At 40.2% G+C, this 17,681-nt stretch overlaps 1 protein-coding gene across 5 annotated transcripts in view; it reads left to right on the forward strand.

The window, feature by feature from the left end:
* SCEL (sciellin) overlaps positions 1-17,681 on the forward strand; it is a 90,304-nt gene that overhangs the window by 51,527 nt on the left and 21,096 nt on the right. For all 5 annotated transcript variants that reach the window (XM_075129175.1, XM_075129172.1, XM_075129164.1 and 2 more), the window contains exons 12-13: positions 11,561-11,629; positions 15,104-15,160. In XM_075129175.1, the coding sequence (XP_074985276.1) occupies positions 11,561-11,629; positions 15,104-15,160 (126 nt within the window). The remainder of the gene's footprint in view (positions 1-11,560; positions 11,630-15,103; positions 15,161-17,681) is intronic.

Raw genomic sequence — 17,681 nt, forward strand, 5'->3', positions numbered from 1 at the left:
AAGCTATCTAGAGAGAGCAACTTCCGGGCAGAAGGATCCAGGAAAAGGTTTACATGGAAAATGACTGAAAAGGCTGTACGTAATAAGCAGACCAGGGTGGCAGCAGGGGACCTAAACAAACAGTCCTTGCCTGCCTAATGCTGAGACCCAGAGGAGAGGTGAGCTTGGGTCCTCCTACAGCCTTCTGGACAGAAGGAGGAAGGGACTGCTGAAGCTCCAGATTCAGGCTGGCAGCCCTATCTTAAGACTATTGGACTTTATATTTGTTCCTGTTTTAACTTTCTTTGTTCCTTCCTGATGAAGAAGAGAGATAGGGATATTGGGTGTCAGGGCTGGTGGTTGGAAGCCCATCACAGGACATTTAGGATCTTGGGGTGAGACCCCTTACTGCCTTGAAAGGGGAGGGACTCAAATGACCCAGCCACAGGGTGGAGCTATTAAAAGAGGCTGAGCACTACAGGCCACATTTTGGAGTGGATACCAAAAAGGAAACTGGGGCACGGCTGCCTTTTTTTCAAAGGTTTGGCCACAAGGGAGCACATTAAAGGGCAAGAGGCTGGATGATAGTAGTTTATACCTGCTTAACACAACTCACAGGCAGCATATAGTTAATGTCTGCACAGTGCTATGTGGGTAAAAGAGCCATGTTAGTGTTAGAGAGAAAAATGTAAACACAATTTAATGTGACAAATATTAAAATATGTTTTTAAGAGTTAGTGTATGTGGTACTGTATTTTGAAATACACATAGATAATATTAATCAATTATAAAAGTTGTCAATGAAGATTGTTAAAATGCTGATTATTTAAAATCCAGGCAAATTGGGAGGCTTGTCAGTATGGAAATGGTAAATTTTTTCAATGTATTCAGTAATAACTGTGCACTAACATTGACTCTGTGCCCTTGCCTGTAATATAGTGCCCTGACTATGCAATTCAGCTACATGGTTAAAACTGTGAATTCATTAAAATAAAGATACATTTAGAGATGTACTGAGAATTATAGTAGCTCACAATTTGCTATTTTTAATAGGAAAGGCTACAGATTTTAAGTCAGTTTAAATTAGCTCAATTTAATTGATTTGATTAACAAAGTATAATTTTTGGAGATCTGGAGCCATAGCATATGTTACCTTGTATTCTCCAGTAAATTCTACAGTACATTAGAACAGTACAAAATCAAGGAAAACACACCAAAGATGTCTGGCAGTGTAATTCTCCAGGAAGAAAGCAATGCTTCAGTGAAACATTCCTATCCACAAATCTTGGAGATTTTACAGAATAAAATATACCAGTTCATTAACTAGGGATGTTACAACCATTCCCCACTATAAAGGCTTCTTAAAGTCTTCCTTAATCCCCATTCTCATTCAGTTCAGATCCATCCTCCCCTAGTGGTTCTCATTAACATATCAAGCTTTATATTCCAGTTCCTCCATTGGAGGAGAGCTGTAGGAACAGTATTTGACTGATCTACTATGTTACTATGGTAACCTTGCTCTGTAGTTATTTGTGTCACTATGTAAACTATAAGTAGCCTGGAAAACAGAGGCTAAATTTATCCCTTTATCCTTGATGTAACCAATCCTACAGTTTCATGAACCTACAAATTCTGCTAAATGTACATATCCAATAGTGCTCAACAGAAACATCATTTTCTGTTAAAAATGCTGCATTAATGCTATAATTTTGGCAAAAAATATTTATTCCACACCAAGGAAAATTAACAGTAAATCTATTGTCTAATAATGATGAAGTTCACCAAAATAATATTAAGGTAATATTTTAGCTTCAGTGTGAAATACTTTACTGTCATGTAATTTTACTCAGAACTGTAACATTTAAATGCATTTTTAAAGATACATATTTACTTGGATTTTGTTTGTTCTCTGGAGAGATGTGAAAGTATTAATGAATTAATCCCCATTTAAAATGACCGGACCATGATACTTAATTCACCTGCCTTGTCTTCTGTAGGGTAAGAGTACAGCATTCTATTCATTCTTATGTGATTCTTAAATATGGATTCTTATTAATATTTATGAGGGCACGATAGCTATCAAATCCTCTTCATTTTGAGAGGGCTGTATTAGCGAGCAAAAACATATAACTGGAACAGACAAGTATGCTATTGGATACTACAGTTTACATTTTATGGCAAATCAGTCCTTGATTTTCTTTGCCATCCACATAGGATCCAAGTTGTGGTAAATCACCCCTTTTGAGGAGAACTGTAACTGACTCACTGTGGAAGCTGTCATTGCTAGCAGGAGCATCATTTGGAGGGAGGTTAGCTGAGATGGCTGTAAGGTGCAACGAATGTTAAGTCCACAGGGCAGTTTATCATGCAAGAGTCTTTGGAGCAGGGGGACTGGAATCTGGAGCTCCCAGGCTACAGAGTCATTCTCTCTCTCTGGTTCAGTGACTGTTTGAAGCAGTTGTTCAAAGTGAAACAGTGTCAACAGGAGAGACTGAGAGAGACACCCATCCTCCTCATTCAGAATATTGCATAGCTCAGTGGTTAGGGCACTCTCCTGAGAGGTGGGAGACCCCTGTTCAAATAATTTCTCCCTGTCAGACAGAGAGGAGAATTGAATCAGAGTCTCCCACATCCCAGATGAGTGCACTAACCACTATGCTAAAAGTTTCTGGTCACTTGGAGCAGAAGGACGATTTTGAATGGGTCCTGATCTAGTAGGTATGCACTGAGGGTACTGAATTGGGCCCCGCATGCAAGATAGGTGCTCCTCCACCTATCTCCCCCCAGTTTGAGTATTGCACTGGGGCTTCGGCATCCAGATCTCTAGAGTGGGGCAGCAGTGCCCATGCTCAGAGGCCACAGTTTAGGAAACTTTTGCAGCAAAAATGTAGGCACCTACAGGGTTAGGCAGCAGCTGAGTGGGGTTTTTGTGGATCACAGTGGTGCCTAAAATTGGGACTTAAGTCCCTTTGTGGATCTGGGCCAAAGTGCCAAACATGACTTTTTGGTATAGTTGGGAATGAGTCTGCCACTGGTCTTCTGTTTATGTTGGCCCCTCTATTTCTTGCAAAGGACATGCAGAGCCCTGGGGCTTCATTAATCTCCCTAAAAAAAGAAAGAGGACTTGTGGCACCTTAGAGACTAACAAATTTATTTGAGCATAAGCTTTTGTGAGCTACAGCTCACTTCATTGGATGCATTCAGTGGAAAATACAGTGGGGAGATTTGTATACACAGAGAACATGAAACAATGGGTGTTACCATACACACTGTAACAAGAGTGATTAGGTAAGGTGAGCTATTACCAGCAGGAAGCCCGAGGGGGGGAGTGGAGGAAGAAAACCTTTTGTAGTGATAATCAAGGTGGGCCATTTCCAGCAGTTGACAAGAATGTCTGAGGAACAGTGGGGATGGGGGGGAGTGGAATAAACGTGGGGAAATAGTTTTACTTTGTGTAATGACCCATCCTCTCCCAGTCTCTATTCAAGCCTAAGTTAATTGTATCCAGTTTGCAAATGAATTCGAATTCAGCAGTCTCTCGTTGGAGTCTGTTTTTGAAGTTTTTTTGTTGAAGAATTGTCACTTTTAGGTCTGTAGTTGAGTGACAAAAGAGACTGAAGTGTTCTCCGACTGATTTTTGAATGTTATAATTCTTGACGTCTGATTTGTGTCCATTTATTCTTTTACGTAGAGACTGTCCAGTTTGACCAATGTACATGGCAGAGGGGCATTGCTGGCACATGATGGCATATATCACATTGGTAGGTGTGCAAGTGAACGAGCCTCTGATAGTGTGGCTGATGTAATTAGGCCCTATGATGGTGTTCCCTGAATAGATATGTGGACACAGTTGGCAACGGGCTTTGTTGCAAGGATAGGTTTCTGGGTTAGTGGTTCTGCTGTGTGGTGTGTGGTTGCTGGTGAGTATTTGTTTCAGGTTGCGGGGCTGTCTGTAAGCAAGGACTGGCCTGTCTCCCAAGATCTGTGAGAGTGATGGGTCATCCTTCAGGATAGGCTGTAGTTCCTTGAGGATGCGTTGGAGAGGTTTTAGTTGAGGGCTGAAGGTGATGGCTAGTGGCGTTCTGTTCTTTTCTTTGTTGGGCCTGTCCTGTAGTAGGTAACTTCTGGGTACTCTTCTGGCTTTGTCAATCTGTTTCTTCACTTCCGCAGGTGGGTACTGTAGTTGTAAGAATGCTTGATAGAGATCTTGTAGGTGTTTATCTCTGTCTGAGGGGTTGGAGCAAATGCGGTTGTATTGTAGAGCTTGGCTGTAGACAATGGATCATGTGGTGTGGTCTGGATGAAAGCTGGAGGCATGTAGGTAGGAATAGCGGTCAGTAGGTTTCCGGTATAGGGTGGTGTTTATGTGACCATCGCTTATTAGCACGATAGTGTCCAGGAAGTGGATCTCTTGTGTGCACTGGTCCAGGCTGAGGTTGATGGTGGGATGGAAATTGTTGAAATCATGGTGGAATTCCTCAAGGGCTTCTTTTCCATGGGTCCAGATGATGATGATGTCATCAGTGTAGCGCAAGTAGAGTAGGGGCATTAGGGGACAAGAGCTGAGGAAGCCTTGTTCTAAGTCAACCATAAAAATGTTGGCATACTGTGGGGCCATACGGGTACCCATAGCAGTGCCGCTGATTTGAAGGTGTACATTGTCCCCAAATGTGAAATAGTTATGAGTGAGGACAAAGTCACAAAGTTCAGCCACCAGGTTTGCCATGACATTATCGGGGATACTGTTCCTGACGGCGTGTAGTCCATCTTTGTGTGGAATGTTGGTGTAGAGGGCTTCTACATCCATAGTGGCCAGGATGGTGTTTTCAGGAAGATCACAGATGGATTGTAGCTTCCTCAGGAAATCAGTGGTGTCTCAAAGATAGCTGAGCATGCTGGTAGCGTAGGGCCTGAGGAGGGAGTCTATATAGCCAGATCATCCTGCTGTCAGGGTGCCAATGCCTGAGATGATGGGGCATCCAGGATTTCCAGGTTTATGGATCTTGGGTAGCAGATAGAATACCCCTGGTCGAGGTTCCAGGGGTGTGTCTGTGCAGATTTGTTCTTGTGCTTTTTCAGGGAGTTTCCTCTGAAGCATCTGGCACATTAGTAACATTTCCTTAACTCTCACATTCATTCAGCGTGTGCTTGACATGACTAAAGTAAGTAATTTCAATTTAGATATATCATTTTAAAATTATATATATTTTAACACTGAAAAATTAAAACTTAAAACTAACCTTTCTAGTCATATATTCTTTTATGTTGCATCTCTTCCCCACCTGTATTTTTCCTCATTGTGTCTAAAAATTATTTGTGTGTATTATGTATAATTTAGATAGTAGGCTCCTCAGGGCAGGGGCCTTACCATCTTATACCCATATGATGGTATATAACTACTAAAGGAAACATATATAGACACACTTTTTCCTTCAGATCTGTGTGATGGATCTTATTCATGCTGTGTTATCACTATCCTGTGCCTGTTTGTTATGTGATGTTCCCCTTTCAATGAGGCACTGAGAGGATTATTTTGCCCTTTGCCTTGAGCAATAACTTTATGATATGAGATAATTGTAACACCTATGATAATAGTTACTCTTTTTTGTTCGTTGCAAATATTTCAAAACCTGCATTAAGCAGTATGTTCAACAGGTGATACAGTTTGTCTATTATAAATCATCCTCAAGGTTCCCAGTATAATTTTATTCAACTGTCTATTAATGATCTCCTTCAGTAGGCAAGCAACGTAGGTGTCTTAGGGTTAGGTAAAGACTATACATAAAGTCCACACACAGTGAAACCTAACTAAAAGCATCTGTCAGTATTGGATACACTGGGCCAGATACAACTCTAATGCACCTCTGCTGACTTAATCTGAATTATACCAGGAACGAATTTGTGCCAGTATGTTTAAAATAATTAATGAAGGGATTGCCACAAAGAATTTAAATAGAATATAATGAATCAATAACAGAATAACTTCAATTATTAATCAGTTCTAAAATTCACAAGCTGTTTTGGAGTATTTGAAAAGGCGCTCAGACACTATGGTCATGAGAGCCTTATAAAACTTGGATAGAGATCTTACTCAGCTGCCAAATTGCCTCTAGTTCTGCTGGCTGCTGCCTTGAACTTCAATGTCAGACTGTAGGAGTACTGTAAACACTGCAGAGGTGTTAAGCCTGTCTTTTTTGCAGGCTGTGTAGTAAACGCGGGTTGAGTAAGATGTCTCAGTGGTGTGTATGTGAATGAAGGGGGGTACTTTGAGAGCAAGTCTACAAAGAGTAGTCTTACTAAGTAACTTTTGTCTTGGAAGGAGATGGGGGTGGAGGGGAAGAGACCAAGCTCCAGCTTTCCATTGTCTATTTTATGCAGGTGTTTTCAGCATCTTTCATTGTTCAAGCTGCCCTAACCACTGCTTTTCAAAAGGAAATGAAATGCCACAATTTCAGAAATCATGGGGTTTGATTCTGTCTAGCTAATGATCATTCCCATAGTCATCCCTTTTAATATGAGATGAAAGTTGTAATTTAAAAAAAATCCAGTGGAACAATGAAAAAATGTAAAAGTGACTTTCTGCTTTTTCATTGACTGCTGCCATTTCTAGAGCCTTCTGCTGTTTTTAAGATGGAGGTTGAAGCTACCATGGATAGGGCAATACTTGGGCAGGGATGTGCTGCTATGCAAAATATGTTTGCAAAGGGTGGTGTTCCAATTACATGCAAACAGCATATATGGAGAGTGGATACCATTATGACCTGTGCCTCAGTTCTTACAACGCACAAGTGTAGCTTTTCCACACTGATGTATATGTCCTTCCCACTGGCTATTTATAACAGCACATGTACTTAGATAGTGACTTATGGTTCTGAGCTATGTTTTTGAGTAAGTGGCCTAAATTTGCGTAGTTACATTTTAGTTAGTAGTATGTGGTGAGAGCTCCTTACCTGATTTAAATGTGGGACTCAGGTAGATGAGAGAGTAACCTTTTCACTTTCAACATAGGCTGAATCATACTGAGAATTTCTTTCTCCATTAATACTGACATATGGTCACCTGAATGTTAGTACTTCTGGAGGGGCATTGGGGTCTCCTTCAGGGAACGTGAGGTAAAGACTCCTGTCAGGCAATAACAAATTTAGATGGTACCTGTATATATCTATATATTCCATTTTTGTAATATTCTTGTTTGGGAATTAAGATGCATTGCCAACTTTCATTTAAAAAAATAAAAGTAATTCATAAAAAGAACAACACATTCACTCCCTCTTGTAATGGTGGTGTATTTTGTGAGAACATATAATATTAACAACATGCCACAACTTTGACAATAGGAATTTTTTTAACCTTTCTGCAAAGTCAGACACCCTAATTTTTCAAATGATTATTATGAAATCAACAATAGCTTGGAGTTCTTCCAGGCTGATGGAATTGAGAGTCTATGGTCTTGTCTAAACATACAAGTTGTACTGCTTCAAATGTACTGGTATAGTTAAGGTGGTACAACTTTCCTAATGTGGGTGCAATTATGTTGGTATAAAAATGCTAATACTGGTGTAGCTTATACTCATATGGGAAAAGGAATAAACTATCCTGGTATAAAGGTGTCTTATACTGGCATAACTGCTTCCATATGAAAAGTTGTATCACTATTTTTGGTCAAACAAAAAAACCCCACACCTATCTCTGACATATTTACACCAATACAAATACTTACACTGAGATCCTCTATAAAAAAGTTAGCTATTTCTTGTGCTCGTCTGCTTTTTTCCTAGTATTTGTACTTGATGGTAATTATCCCTGGCCTGAAGCCTTTATTAAACTCTATTACTATATATAAATAAGAATCTTTCAGTTGTGTCTAATCTAGCCTCTCACCCTGCTTAAGTATCCCACTAAAACATCACTAGGTCTTCCTTTCTGGCTGCCTCACTTTGATGCCTTCCTAATTTATCTTCCCTTTCTAGGTAATATATTTGGGCAGACTACTAGAATGTGACATGGGACACCACTCACTCACCCACAAGACTGTTGGGTACCTAGTTACTAAAAAAGTAGGATTGATCCTGGAGCAGGTATAGAGTGTATGGTGCTAATAACTGCTGTCACATCTGGGCTTGGCTGAAAAGGCTGATTGTTGTTATAAAAAGTAGCTTTTGACTTTCAAGACTGCTTTTTCTTCTGAAAATTAACACACAAATTTCTGGTGAGAGAGTTTTGCACCAAAGCAAAATACGAAAAAGTCCCCATGTTAACTGCCTTTATACTGAGTGAGAGATTCTGCATCTCATTTCTAGTATACATGGCACCCGATAGTTTTAAAGTTAGAAGTGCTGGTTTGCATCTCTTCTGTTCAATGATATAAATGATGTGCCATTGCAGAGCTGCTGTGAAGAGATCCAAATGCATTATTTCTTGTAGTGTTTACAAGGTCATACTTCTCCTCAAAGCAGAACTGAATGAATTGCTGTCCTTTATTCAGTGATCTTTCCCAGTCCACATCCCCTCAAAATATTCTAAACAACTTTTCCTCTGCATTTAAAGCTCTGAAATTCTCTGTGCTATGCAGCACATTGTGTTTTGGCACTGTATAAATGGGTTTTCACAGTCAGCTGCAGACCTCTTCAATTTCATCATCCTTGGCTTCTGTTGGTGCAAGGCTTAAATGAGGGCTCCTTTGAAAGAAACCTGGCATTGATTAGTCTGGATCGCAACAGGAATGAAAACGCAGGCTAATTCAGAATAAATGCTGTTCCTTTCTCGACTTACTTTTTCTTTCTCATTTACACATTTACAAAGTCTGTTACAGGAGTGTTGAAGGGGCCCTGAACAGTCAGTCAATGCTCAGAAAGGCCTGTTATGTCAATCTTCGTCTCATGAAAATCCTGAATTACTTACTACGTTTCAGGGTGCGGTTCCTTTTGATCCAGAATTTGGATGTTCCAGCTGGCAATTTGTAGTTGTTCTTGTAACCTGAAACTGCCCTTGTCAATGCTGATGTTATTAGGACAGCGATGTCTTCTGAGGTTTTAGTTCAACTTCATTATTGAAGTGTCAGTGTATTCAAGGGTTTTGTCAACCTTTTCTTGGTTGTATAGTGACTGACTTAAGACCTGAGGGGCTTATCTCTTAATGACCGCAAGTCATTATTTAAATAGAATGACCGCAAGTCTTCTAAAATTATTGTGGCTGTTGGCTTGCTGGACCAGAAAGCCATATCTCTTGTAGAATAGTTTTCACCTTTGTATTAATGGATGTGCGAACACAAGCAGAGCTTTCCCACTGTAAAAGTGGTAAAAAAAAAAATACTGTAATATTTAAAGCCACAGCCTATTTGCGGGTGTTGTGCAAAAGGGCTGTGCAGCCATAAGAATTCATGGTGGCCTTCTGGGTAACTCCGTGAGAATGCCTTTGGGAACTATGCAGCAGCACACACCAGCTGGATGGGTTCTGCCAGACTTCTACAGGTGCAGTCATTGTCCCCATGAACTGATACAGAGGGATTGGGAGCTCTGGCCACAAACACTACTGCTCTCTTTGTGGGTGTAAGAGGGTAGCTGACTTATTAAATTAAATTTGGGCTGGCTCTCTTGTTCCAGTCCAGGGATGCCCTAGTATGGTGTAATTAGGACAGAGGAACTGCCATTGGGAGTTAGTAATGGGAGAGAGCCCAAAGGACAGAAAGTTCAGAGTCCTGAGCGTCTAGAGTCCTAGAGCAGAGCTGGCTGGGAACTTCAGGGAGGGAATGCCTCAGCTCTTGGAATCATCACTCAGTGAGTTACATCTTAATTTAAACAGTGTTTACACTGAGGTTTTTCTCAGTCTCTCACTGTTATACGCCACCGCTGGAGCTACACTGGTGGTAGAAATGGTGAAAGCACTACAGTAAATAGCTGCCAGACCTGTTCTGAGAGAGATTAGATTAGACAGAGGCATGAACACTGGCAGATGCTTTATGGTACATTTTTGCTACCATAGGTGTAGCTTCATCAGGCAACTGTAGGAGTTTTTAAGAAAAAGCTCACTGCAGACAGACTGGGTCTTGCAAATGCTGATTCATCTAACTAGTCCTGCAGGTAATCCCATTGAAGTCATTATGCTATGTGTCTTTATAAATAACCATCAAATCTTAACTGTAGTTGTTTTTAACCTGAGCGGTATTTGAACCAGTGACCTAAAGGATCTATAGCCTATTACCACTCCCTTCAGTCAGCCAGTTGCCCTAACTAAAGGAATTTGCAAGACGTCAGTCTTGATTACTTACTTTAATCCTGCCAAGCAGATGCTGCATGAGAGAGAGAGAGAGAGAACTAAGGAAGTGTTACCTGTGTAAACTTTAATATATCATCCAGGTTACATTTTATGGAAGAAGCTTTTGTTCCAGGAGAACCATAAAGCATAGCCAAACAGATCAGTCACATCAGAATGTAGATCACAACATATATAATTTATTAGGATTATTCAACTTTGTTCTATAAATCGGAGTAATTGACAGGGTGGGTAAATACAGTGTAAAACTCATATTTTATTACAGAAGAAGTATCTCTTTTTTGTTCATGTCCCTTTAGACAGGAAATGAAATTACACCCTCCTCCTCAAGCCAATCAACACTCTATTCCCCAGTGTACTGAGAATAGCTTATAAGGAAAAAAATGCAGTTAGCTGAGGAGGTATTAATTAAAATATGAACAGCAGAGTAAATTTAAGATTAATTTAAAACATTGGATGTTGTCTGAGAGTTGCCGTAAGTTTGGGTTTTATTTTATTGTCATGATTTCCAGATGAAAATAAATAACTCGCCCTGCCAGAGAAATGGCATATCTGTGATCTGTTTCTTTTCTTAGCCCAGACTGCGATTCCCGCACAAACATCCTCCTTCTCACCCTGCGGCCTGATCTCACCTACCCTCTGCTCTGAGTGTAGTAGGATGAAGATTTCTAAGGGAGCATTGATGAAGAATAAAGGATAGACTATCTGAAGGAATTCTTCTTTATCTGAAATTTCTGGACACTGTCTGGGAGTATAAGTTAGCTAAAATAAACTGTGCTTACCTGGAAAGAATTTTAAAATACATATTGAAATTTACCTAAACCAGGGTTGAAAATCGGAAGTGTTTTTAATACAGTTTCTTTCTTCTCCATTAACAGAGAAATGTCAGCCACTAGGGAAAACACTCAAACATAGAAAAGCTGTGACTTCAAGAAACCCTCCCTCCTCCCCAGTTTATATGTGGCCAGCCCTTAGAATAGCAACAACAAAGCCCTCTTTGATTATACTTTTGTGCTATTCTTAAATACTGCATTGTAACGTTTTGAGCTCTATAAGTACCTAAGATAGAGATTTCTTGAATATGTATTAATTTAATATTTCAATCTATTTTATTTGTATTTTTAACTTCCGTACCTATTATGCAATATTTGGTAGGAAACCACTGGATTCTTTTTAACATTTGACTCTAATATTAACACAGGAAGAGCTGTAGCAGTTTGGGTGTTAGATTGAACTTCTTTGGAGCAGGTGCTTGTATATATTTATATAAAAACATATAACTATATTAATAGCATTTAATTTTTTATAGGCAGGTATCTCCAACAAAACCTGGCATATTTGCTGCTGAAAGAAGAATCACAACAGAAAGAACAACAAGGTAAGGCCGACATACCGTTAATTGTAAATTGTGACATAATTTTTATAAGGCAGGAGTGGCCAAAATTTTTTTTATTGCAGACTTTGGGTACAATTTTTCAAAAACCTCTAAGTGAGTGAGGCTCCGAATGGGATCACACCGACGTGAACTAGGCACCTTTTTAGTTTGCGCCAATTAACAGTAGGATATTCCAGCAAGATCTATGTGGGGCAGTTAGAGCACAACATGGTAGAGCACTTTGCAGTTCATACCCCTTGTAGAGCACTCCGCAGCACTGTGTAGACAAGCTCTAAGTCTCTTTAAAAGTCAACGGGACTTAGGATCCTAAGTTACTTAGGCACTATTGAAAACTTTATCTTTCATCTTAATAGTGAGACTGTCTCTTGGAACATCCCTGATTGCTCAGACCAACTTGTCTCTTACTGATGAGCAAATAACATTCGTGTGGCAACTAAAGTAATTACATGGAAAAGTAATAGAAAGTATTTTAATCTTGCTTTTAGATGGCTTTTTGTGTTACTTAGCCTTTTGAAACAAGCAGGAGAGTTGGAATCATATGACCAGCAAGCTCTTTCTGGAGAATAGTTTAAGAATCACTGCTATATGGAAAATAATAGTCATATATATCCTATTCCCTCCCCCCCCACCCCGCCACACTATATTCTTGAATACTTTAAAAAAAAAACCCAAAACCCCACCATCCAATGCCCTGTCTTTAGGGATTATGTCACAAAGCAATGGTGAGGATAAACTGAGTTTCATGTGTAATCTCATGACTCCAGGAGCTGCAGCTTTAAGAAAAACACCAAATATCAGGATAGAATCATGAGTCGGCAACCTGGCGGCACTAGCACTATTAGCTGCTTTCCTCCTGCAGGCTCCCGTCCCTATTCTGTCCTCCCACTCTGTTTCCCCATTTGCTCTTCCTCCCTTCAGCAGCTCCTGCTCCTCCCTTACTTCCTGTCCCCCTGTAGTTCTGGTCTCCCTTGTCCTCCCCAGTACCCTGTCCCCTATCTCCCCACCCTCCAGTAGGTCCTGCCTTGTTTCCCAACTGCCCCCATGGTTCCTGTCACTTCACACATTCCCAGAAGCCCCTCACCTTTCCTGCCTGTGGAGCACTCATGTCATGTCACCAATGCTACCTCTTCCCCTTTCTGTTGCTCCTTGTGTCTGAGAAACTGCAGGGCAATTTGAAAGCAGCCAAAGGGGAAGGCAGAGAGGTCTTCATCTTGGACCTGCATGTTTCATCAGGCACCACAGTAGCCCCTGTAGTGGCAGCAGTCCAAGCCCTCCTGCTTTCTAGAGCCCAAGTGAATGTGTAACATTCATTCTGGGATGCAGGAATGTGTGAAGGTCTGCCTACATACATTAGTGTCACATGAGATCTGTGGCATTTGACATGTCTTCAATTCCAGGATCAGGGTTTAATTAAGACAAGATGTAACAAGTGCCTGACTCCCATTGACTGCAATAGGCTTTGGATCAGGCCCCAGGTGAGTTAAAAACAACTAGGGCTATGTGTACACTAGAGACTTACAGCGGCATGCTATCAGAGTAATTAAACCATCTCAAATGAGCAGCGGTAGCTATGTGGGCGGCAGAGCATCATCATGAGATAGGCTTAAAAATAATAAATTTTGGATTCTTTTAATCCGCCTTCTTTTTTGAGCCTTAAGGTTTGTTTTCAAGCATTTCTCTACAACCAGGGGCTAGAAACTTACTTTTCTTTTAATAAAAGCTGAGATTCTCACATAATCAAATGAATCCAGGATCTGGAGCTTTAAGAAAAACATTAAATACCATGAGACTTGTGATAACATAGTGAGAGTTGGCAACACTGTGTTAGTGGCCACAAATATATCAGAATTACAAACATAACAAATTTAAACTTATCCGTGATTCTAGAAGAATATGTAGAATACATATTTATTAATAGCTCTTACGTAATGTTAGACAATTGATGTTGAATGTCCTCTGAGTCCCTCATGCTAATTTTGTTTGATCCTTAAAGAAGACAAGATCTTGGTAATCCCAAAGTGAATCCCACAGCTGACAAATGACAAGGGGAAATCTTGCAGAGCCCTTTGTCTTTATCTTTCACTAAATGTGTGTTTGAAGATAGAACTGTTTAATATGCAGCTATTGGAATTTCAAGTAATAAGACACATGCAACACTGTGCACTAGGAGAATGAGACTGCGCTCTACAGGAAGTCAGAGTGTTACTGTAGTGGGAATTGCTGTTTTCTTGTTGTCCTCTATTTAAGAACAGCTTTATACTTCTAACCCAACTCTCATTTCCTTCACAAATCAATGATATAAGATATTAACCTAATTAAAGTATACAGGCAATGTTAGGATTGATTTTTAGGTAGAGCTGGTTGCAAAAGTTTTTGACCAAAAATTTTACATTAGAAAATGCAGTTTACTGAAATGGAAATATTTTTGCAAACACACGTTGAAATAGGAAATTATAATAAGGTAAAAATGTTTCATTTTGACTCATTTCATTTCAACATTTATTATTACCATAATTTATTATTATCATATATTACATTATTTTATATTGCTTCAACATTTTTGAAATGAAGTGATTCAGTGCTACTGAAACTAAATATTTGAATAGCTCTGTAATCAGAATTTGTTTGGAATTTTCATTCTGCAATAAATATTAAAATTTTCAGCTTTTCTTTCTGATTTGGAATGAAAATACATTTTGACAAGTGACAATTTTCCATGGAACAGAAATTCTGTTTTCCAACCAGCTGTAATTTTATGGAGAGCAAACTTAAATTGTGATATGTCAGACAATGGAAGTGTTGTCTGCCAACTAGAGATGAGAGGGTCTAGAATGAGTGGGTTTATCCAAGTAACATGCCTCCCAGTTCATAGCTGGACATGCTGTCCCACCAACACAGTGAGAATTAAATCAGAATCCTGCTGGTCCAGAGGGTAACTGTTGAATCTTCTTGGCTTGTATTGAATAGTCTTCCCTCTGATTAGCTTCTTCTAGTTTATGCTATGTTTTTTTTTCTCAGCGAGGACTCATTCTTCATACATCATAGTAATATTCTGCTGATTTTATGATTCAGTAATCTCATGGTTTAAAGTTCATTGCTGGCTAAAAGGCATGCAATTTTTTTTAAAGTTATTGAAGTAGGGGTTTTTAAATCATGATTATGAATGCTAAGAAGGCATTTACCCTTTTGTTGCATATGTTAGGTGTAGTTGGCTGTTTCTAAAACATAATCAGGTGTTACTTGGGTCAAATGGAAATACCTGAATGGGTATATATTTACAGGTTATATATAATTGAATTAGCAATGTAGGCTTTCAACTTTGCCATCAATTTAATTCCATCTTTCTTGAAAAACGTGTCAATAACCTCTTTACTTTAAGCAAGTCCTTAATTTTAGCTAATGGACAATTGTATGTACTGACTGTGACCTGCTCTGGTTTTGCTTTATCTTTTATAGGAGCCAAGATCTTGATAATCTAAAAAAAAATCCCACAACTCACACAGATGACAAGGGGTAAGTCTTGGAAGCATCTCGGTTTCTATTTTTCTGATGCAGGTGGTAGTGTATAACTATTGGAGTTTGAAAAAAGACTAATATTAAAATCCATAAAGTCCTTAAAGGACTAAAAAGTAGCACCGGCTGTTCAGAAGTACAGGATGGCATTAGAATGAAAATAATAGCAATGATGAAATAACACTTATGCACTATTAACTAATCAGTCAGCACCCAGGTGCTGGAACTAGGGATGATGGGGGTTCTGCCGTACCCCCGGCTTGAAGTGGTTTCCATTATATATAGGGTTTATGGTTTGGTTCAATGGCTCTCAGCACTCTCACTACACAAATTTTTCCAGCACCCCAGCCCAGGAGGGTGTATGTGTGTGTGTGTTTGTGTGAGAATCACTGGCAATCTCCATGCACGTTTATAGCTGCCTCAGAGTTCATCAGTGTCCAGCACAACTTCCTATGTAACTTTAGATATATTTTGTAGGGGATTAAACAAAATTTTGAAGAACTCAGAATAGCTGTGTTTGCCAGAGACAGAGCAGAGTTAAGCAGTTAATAAATTGCCCCACATTCTAAAGGGACTGACTTGTGTGTTGGACCTCAATGTCAATAGAGAGAGATTCAGACCAAGGTCCTTGTTGTCCATAAACCGTTTTAGGAATGAGCTAAAGCAGGAAGCTGCCACACTACTTTGCTAGTAGGAGCTACACAATGATCTCCACACTTAGGAGCAGTTTCAGAGTAGCAGCCATGTTAGTCTCTATTTGCAAAAAGAAAAGGAGTACTTGTGGCACCTTAGAGACTAACAAATTTATTTGAGCATAAGCTTTCATGAGCTACAGCTCACTTCATCCGATGCATTCAGTGGAAAATACAGTGAGGAGATTTATTTACACAGAGAAGATGAAACAATGGTGTTACCATACACACTGTAAGGAGAGTGATTATTTAAGATGAGCTAATACCAGCAGGAGAGCAGGGGGTGGGGTGGGGGCGGGAGCCTTTTGCAGTGATAATCAAGGTGGGCCATTTCCAGCAGTTGACAAGAACGGTGTGGGGGGGAATAAACATGGGGAAATAGTTTTACTTTGTGTAATGACCCATCCACTCCCAGTCTCTGTTCAAGCCTAAGTTAATTGTATCCAATTTGCAAATGAATTCCAATTCAGCAGTCTCTCGTTGGAGTCTGTTTTTGAAGTTTTTTGTTGAAGAATTGTCACTTTTAGGTCTCTAATCGAGTGACCAGAGAGATTGAAGTGTTCTCTGACTGGTTTTTGAATGTTATAATTCTTGACGTCTGATTTGTGTCAATTTATTCTTTTACGTAGAGACTGTCCAGTTTGGCCAATGTACATGGCAGAGGGGCATTGCTGGCACATGATGGCATATATCACATTGGTGGATGTGCAGGTGAACGAGCCTCTGATAGTGTGGCTGATATGATTAGGCCCTATGATGGTGTCCCCTGAATAGATATGTGGACACAGTTGGCAACGGGCTTTGTTGCAAGGATAGGTTCCTGGGTTAGTGGTTCTGCTGTGTGGTGTGTGGTTGCTGGTGAGTATTTGCTTCAGGTTGGGGGGCTGTCTGTAAGCAAGGACTGGCCTGTCTCCCAAGATCTGTGAGTGATGGGTCGTCCTTCAGGATAGGTTATAGATCCTTGATAATGCATTGGAGGGGTTTTAGTTGAGGGCTGAAGGTGATGGCTAGTGGCGTTCTGTTCTTTTCTTTGTTAGGCCTGTCCTGTAGTAGGTGACTTCTGGGTACTCTTCTGGCTCTATCAATCTGTTTCTTCACTTCTGCAGGTGGGTATTGTAGTTGTAAGAATGCTTGATAGAGATCTTGTAGGTGTTTATCTCTGTCTGAGGGGTTGGAGCAAATGCGGTTGTATCGTAGAGCTTGGCTGTAGACAATGGATCGTGTGGTGTGATCTGGGTGAAAGCTGGAGGCATGTAGGTAGGAATAGTAGTCAGTAGGTTTTCCGTATAGGGTGGTGTTTATGTGACCATCGCTTATTAGCACGGTAGTGTCCAGGAAGTGGATCTCTTGTGTGCACTGGTCCAGGCTGAGGTTGATGGTGGGATGGAAATTGTTGAAATCATGGTGGAATTCCTCAAGAGCTTCTTTTCCATGGGTCCAGATGATGATGATGTCATCAGTGTAGCGCAAGTAGAGTAGGGGCATTAGGGGACAAGAGCTGAGGAAGCGTTGTTCTAAGTCAACCATAAAAATGTTGGCATACTGTGGGGCCATGCGGGTACCCATAGCAGTGCTGCTAATTTGAAGGTATACGTTGTCCCCAAATGTGAAATAGTTATGGGTGAGGACAAAGTCACAAAGTTCAGCCACCAGGTTTGCCGTGACATTATCGGGGATACTGTTCCTGATGGCGTGTAGTCTATCTTTGTGTGGAATGTTGGTGTAGAGGACTTCTACATCCATAGTGGCCAGGATGGTGTTTTCAGGAAGATCACCGATGGATTGTAGTTTCCTCAGGAAGTCAGTGGCATCTCAAAGATAGCTGGGCG

The sequence above is a fragment of the Caretta caretta genome, chromosome 1 (assembly GCF_965140235.1).
Source record: "Caretta caretta isolate rCarCar2 chromosome 1, rCarCar1.hap1, whole genome shotgun sequence".
NCBI classification, from domain to species: Eukaryota; Metazoa; Chordata; order Testudines; family Cheloniidae; genus Caretta; species Caretta caretta.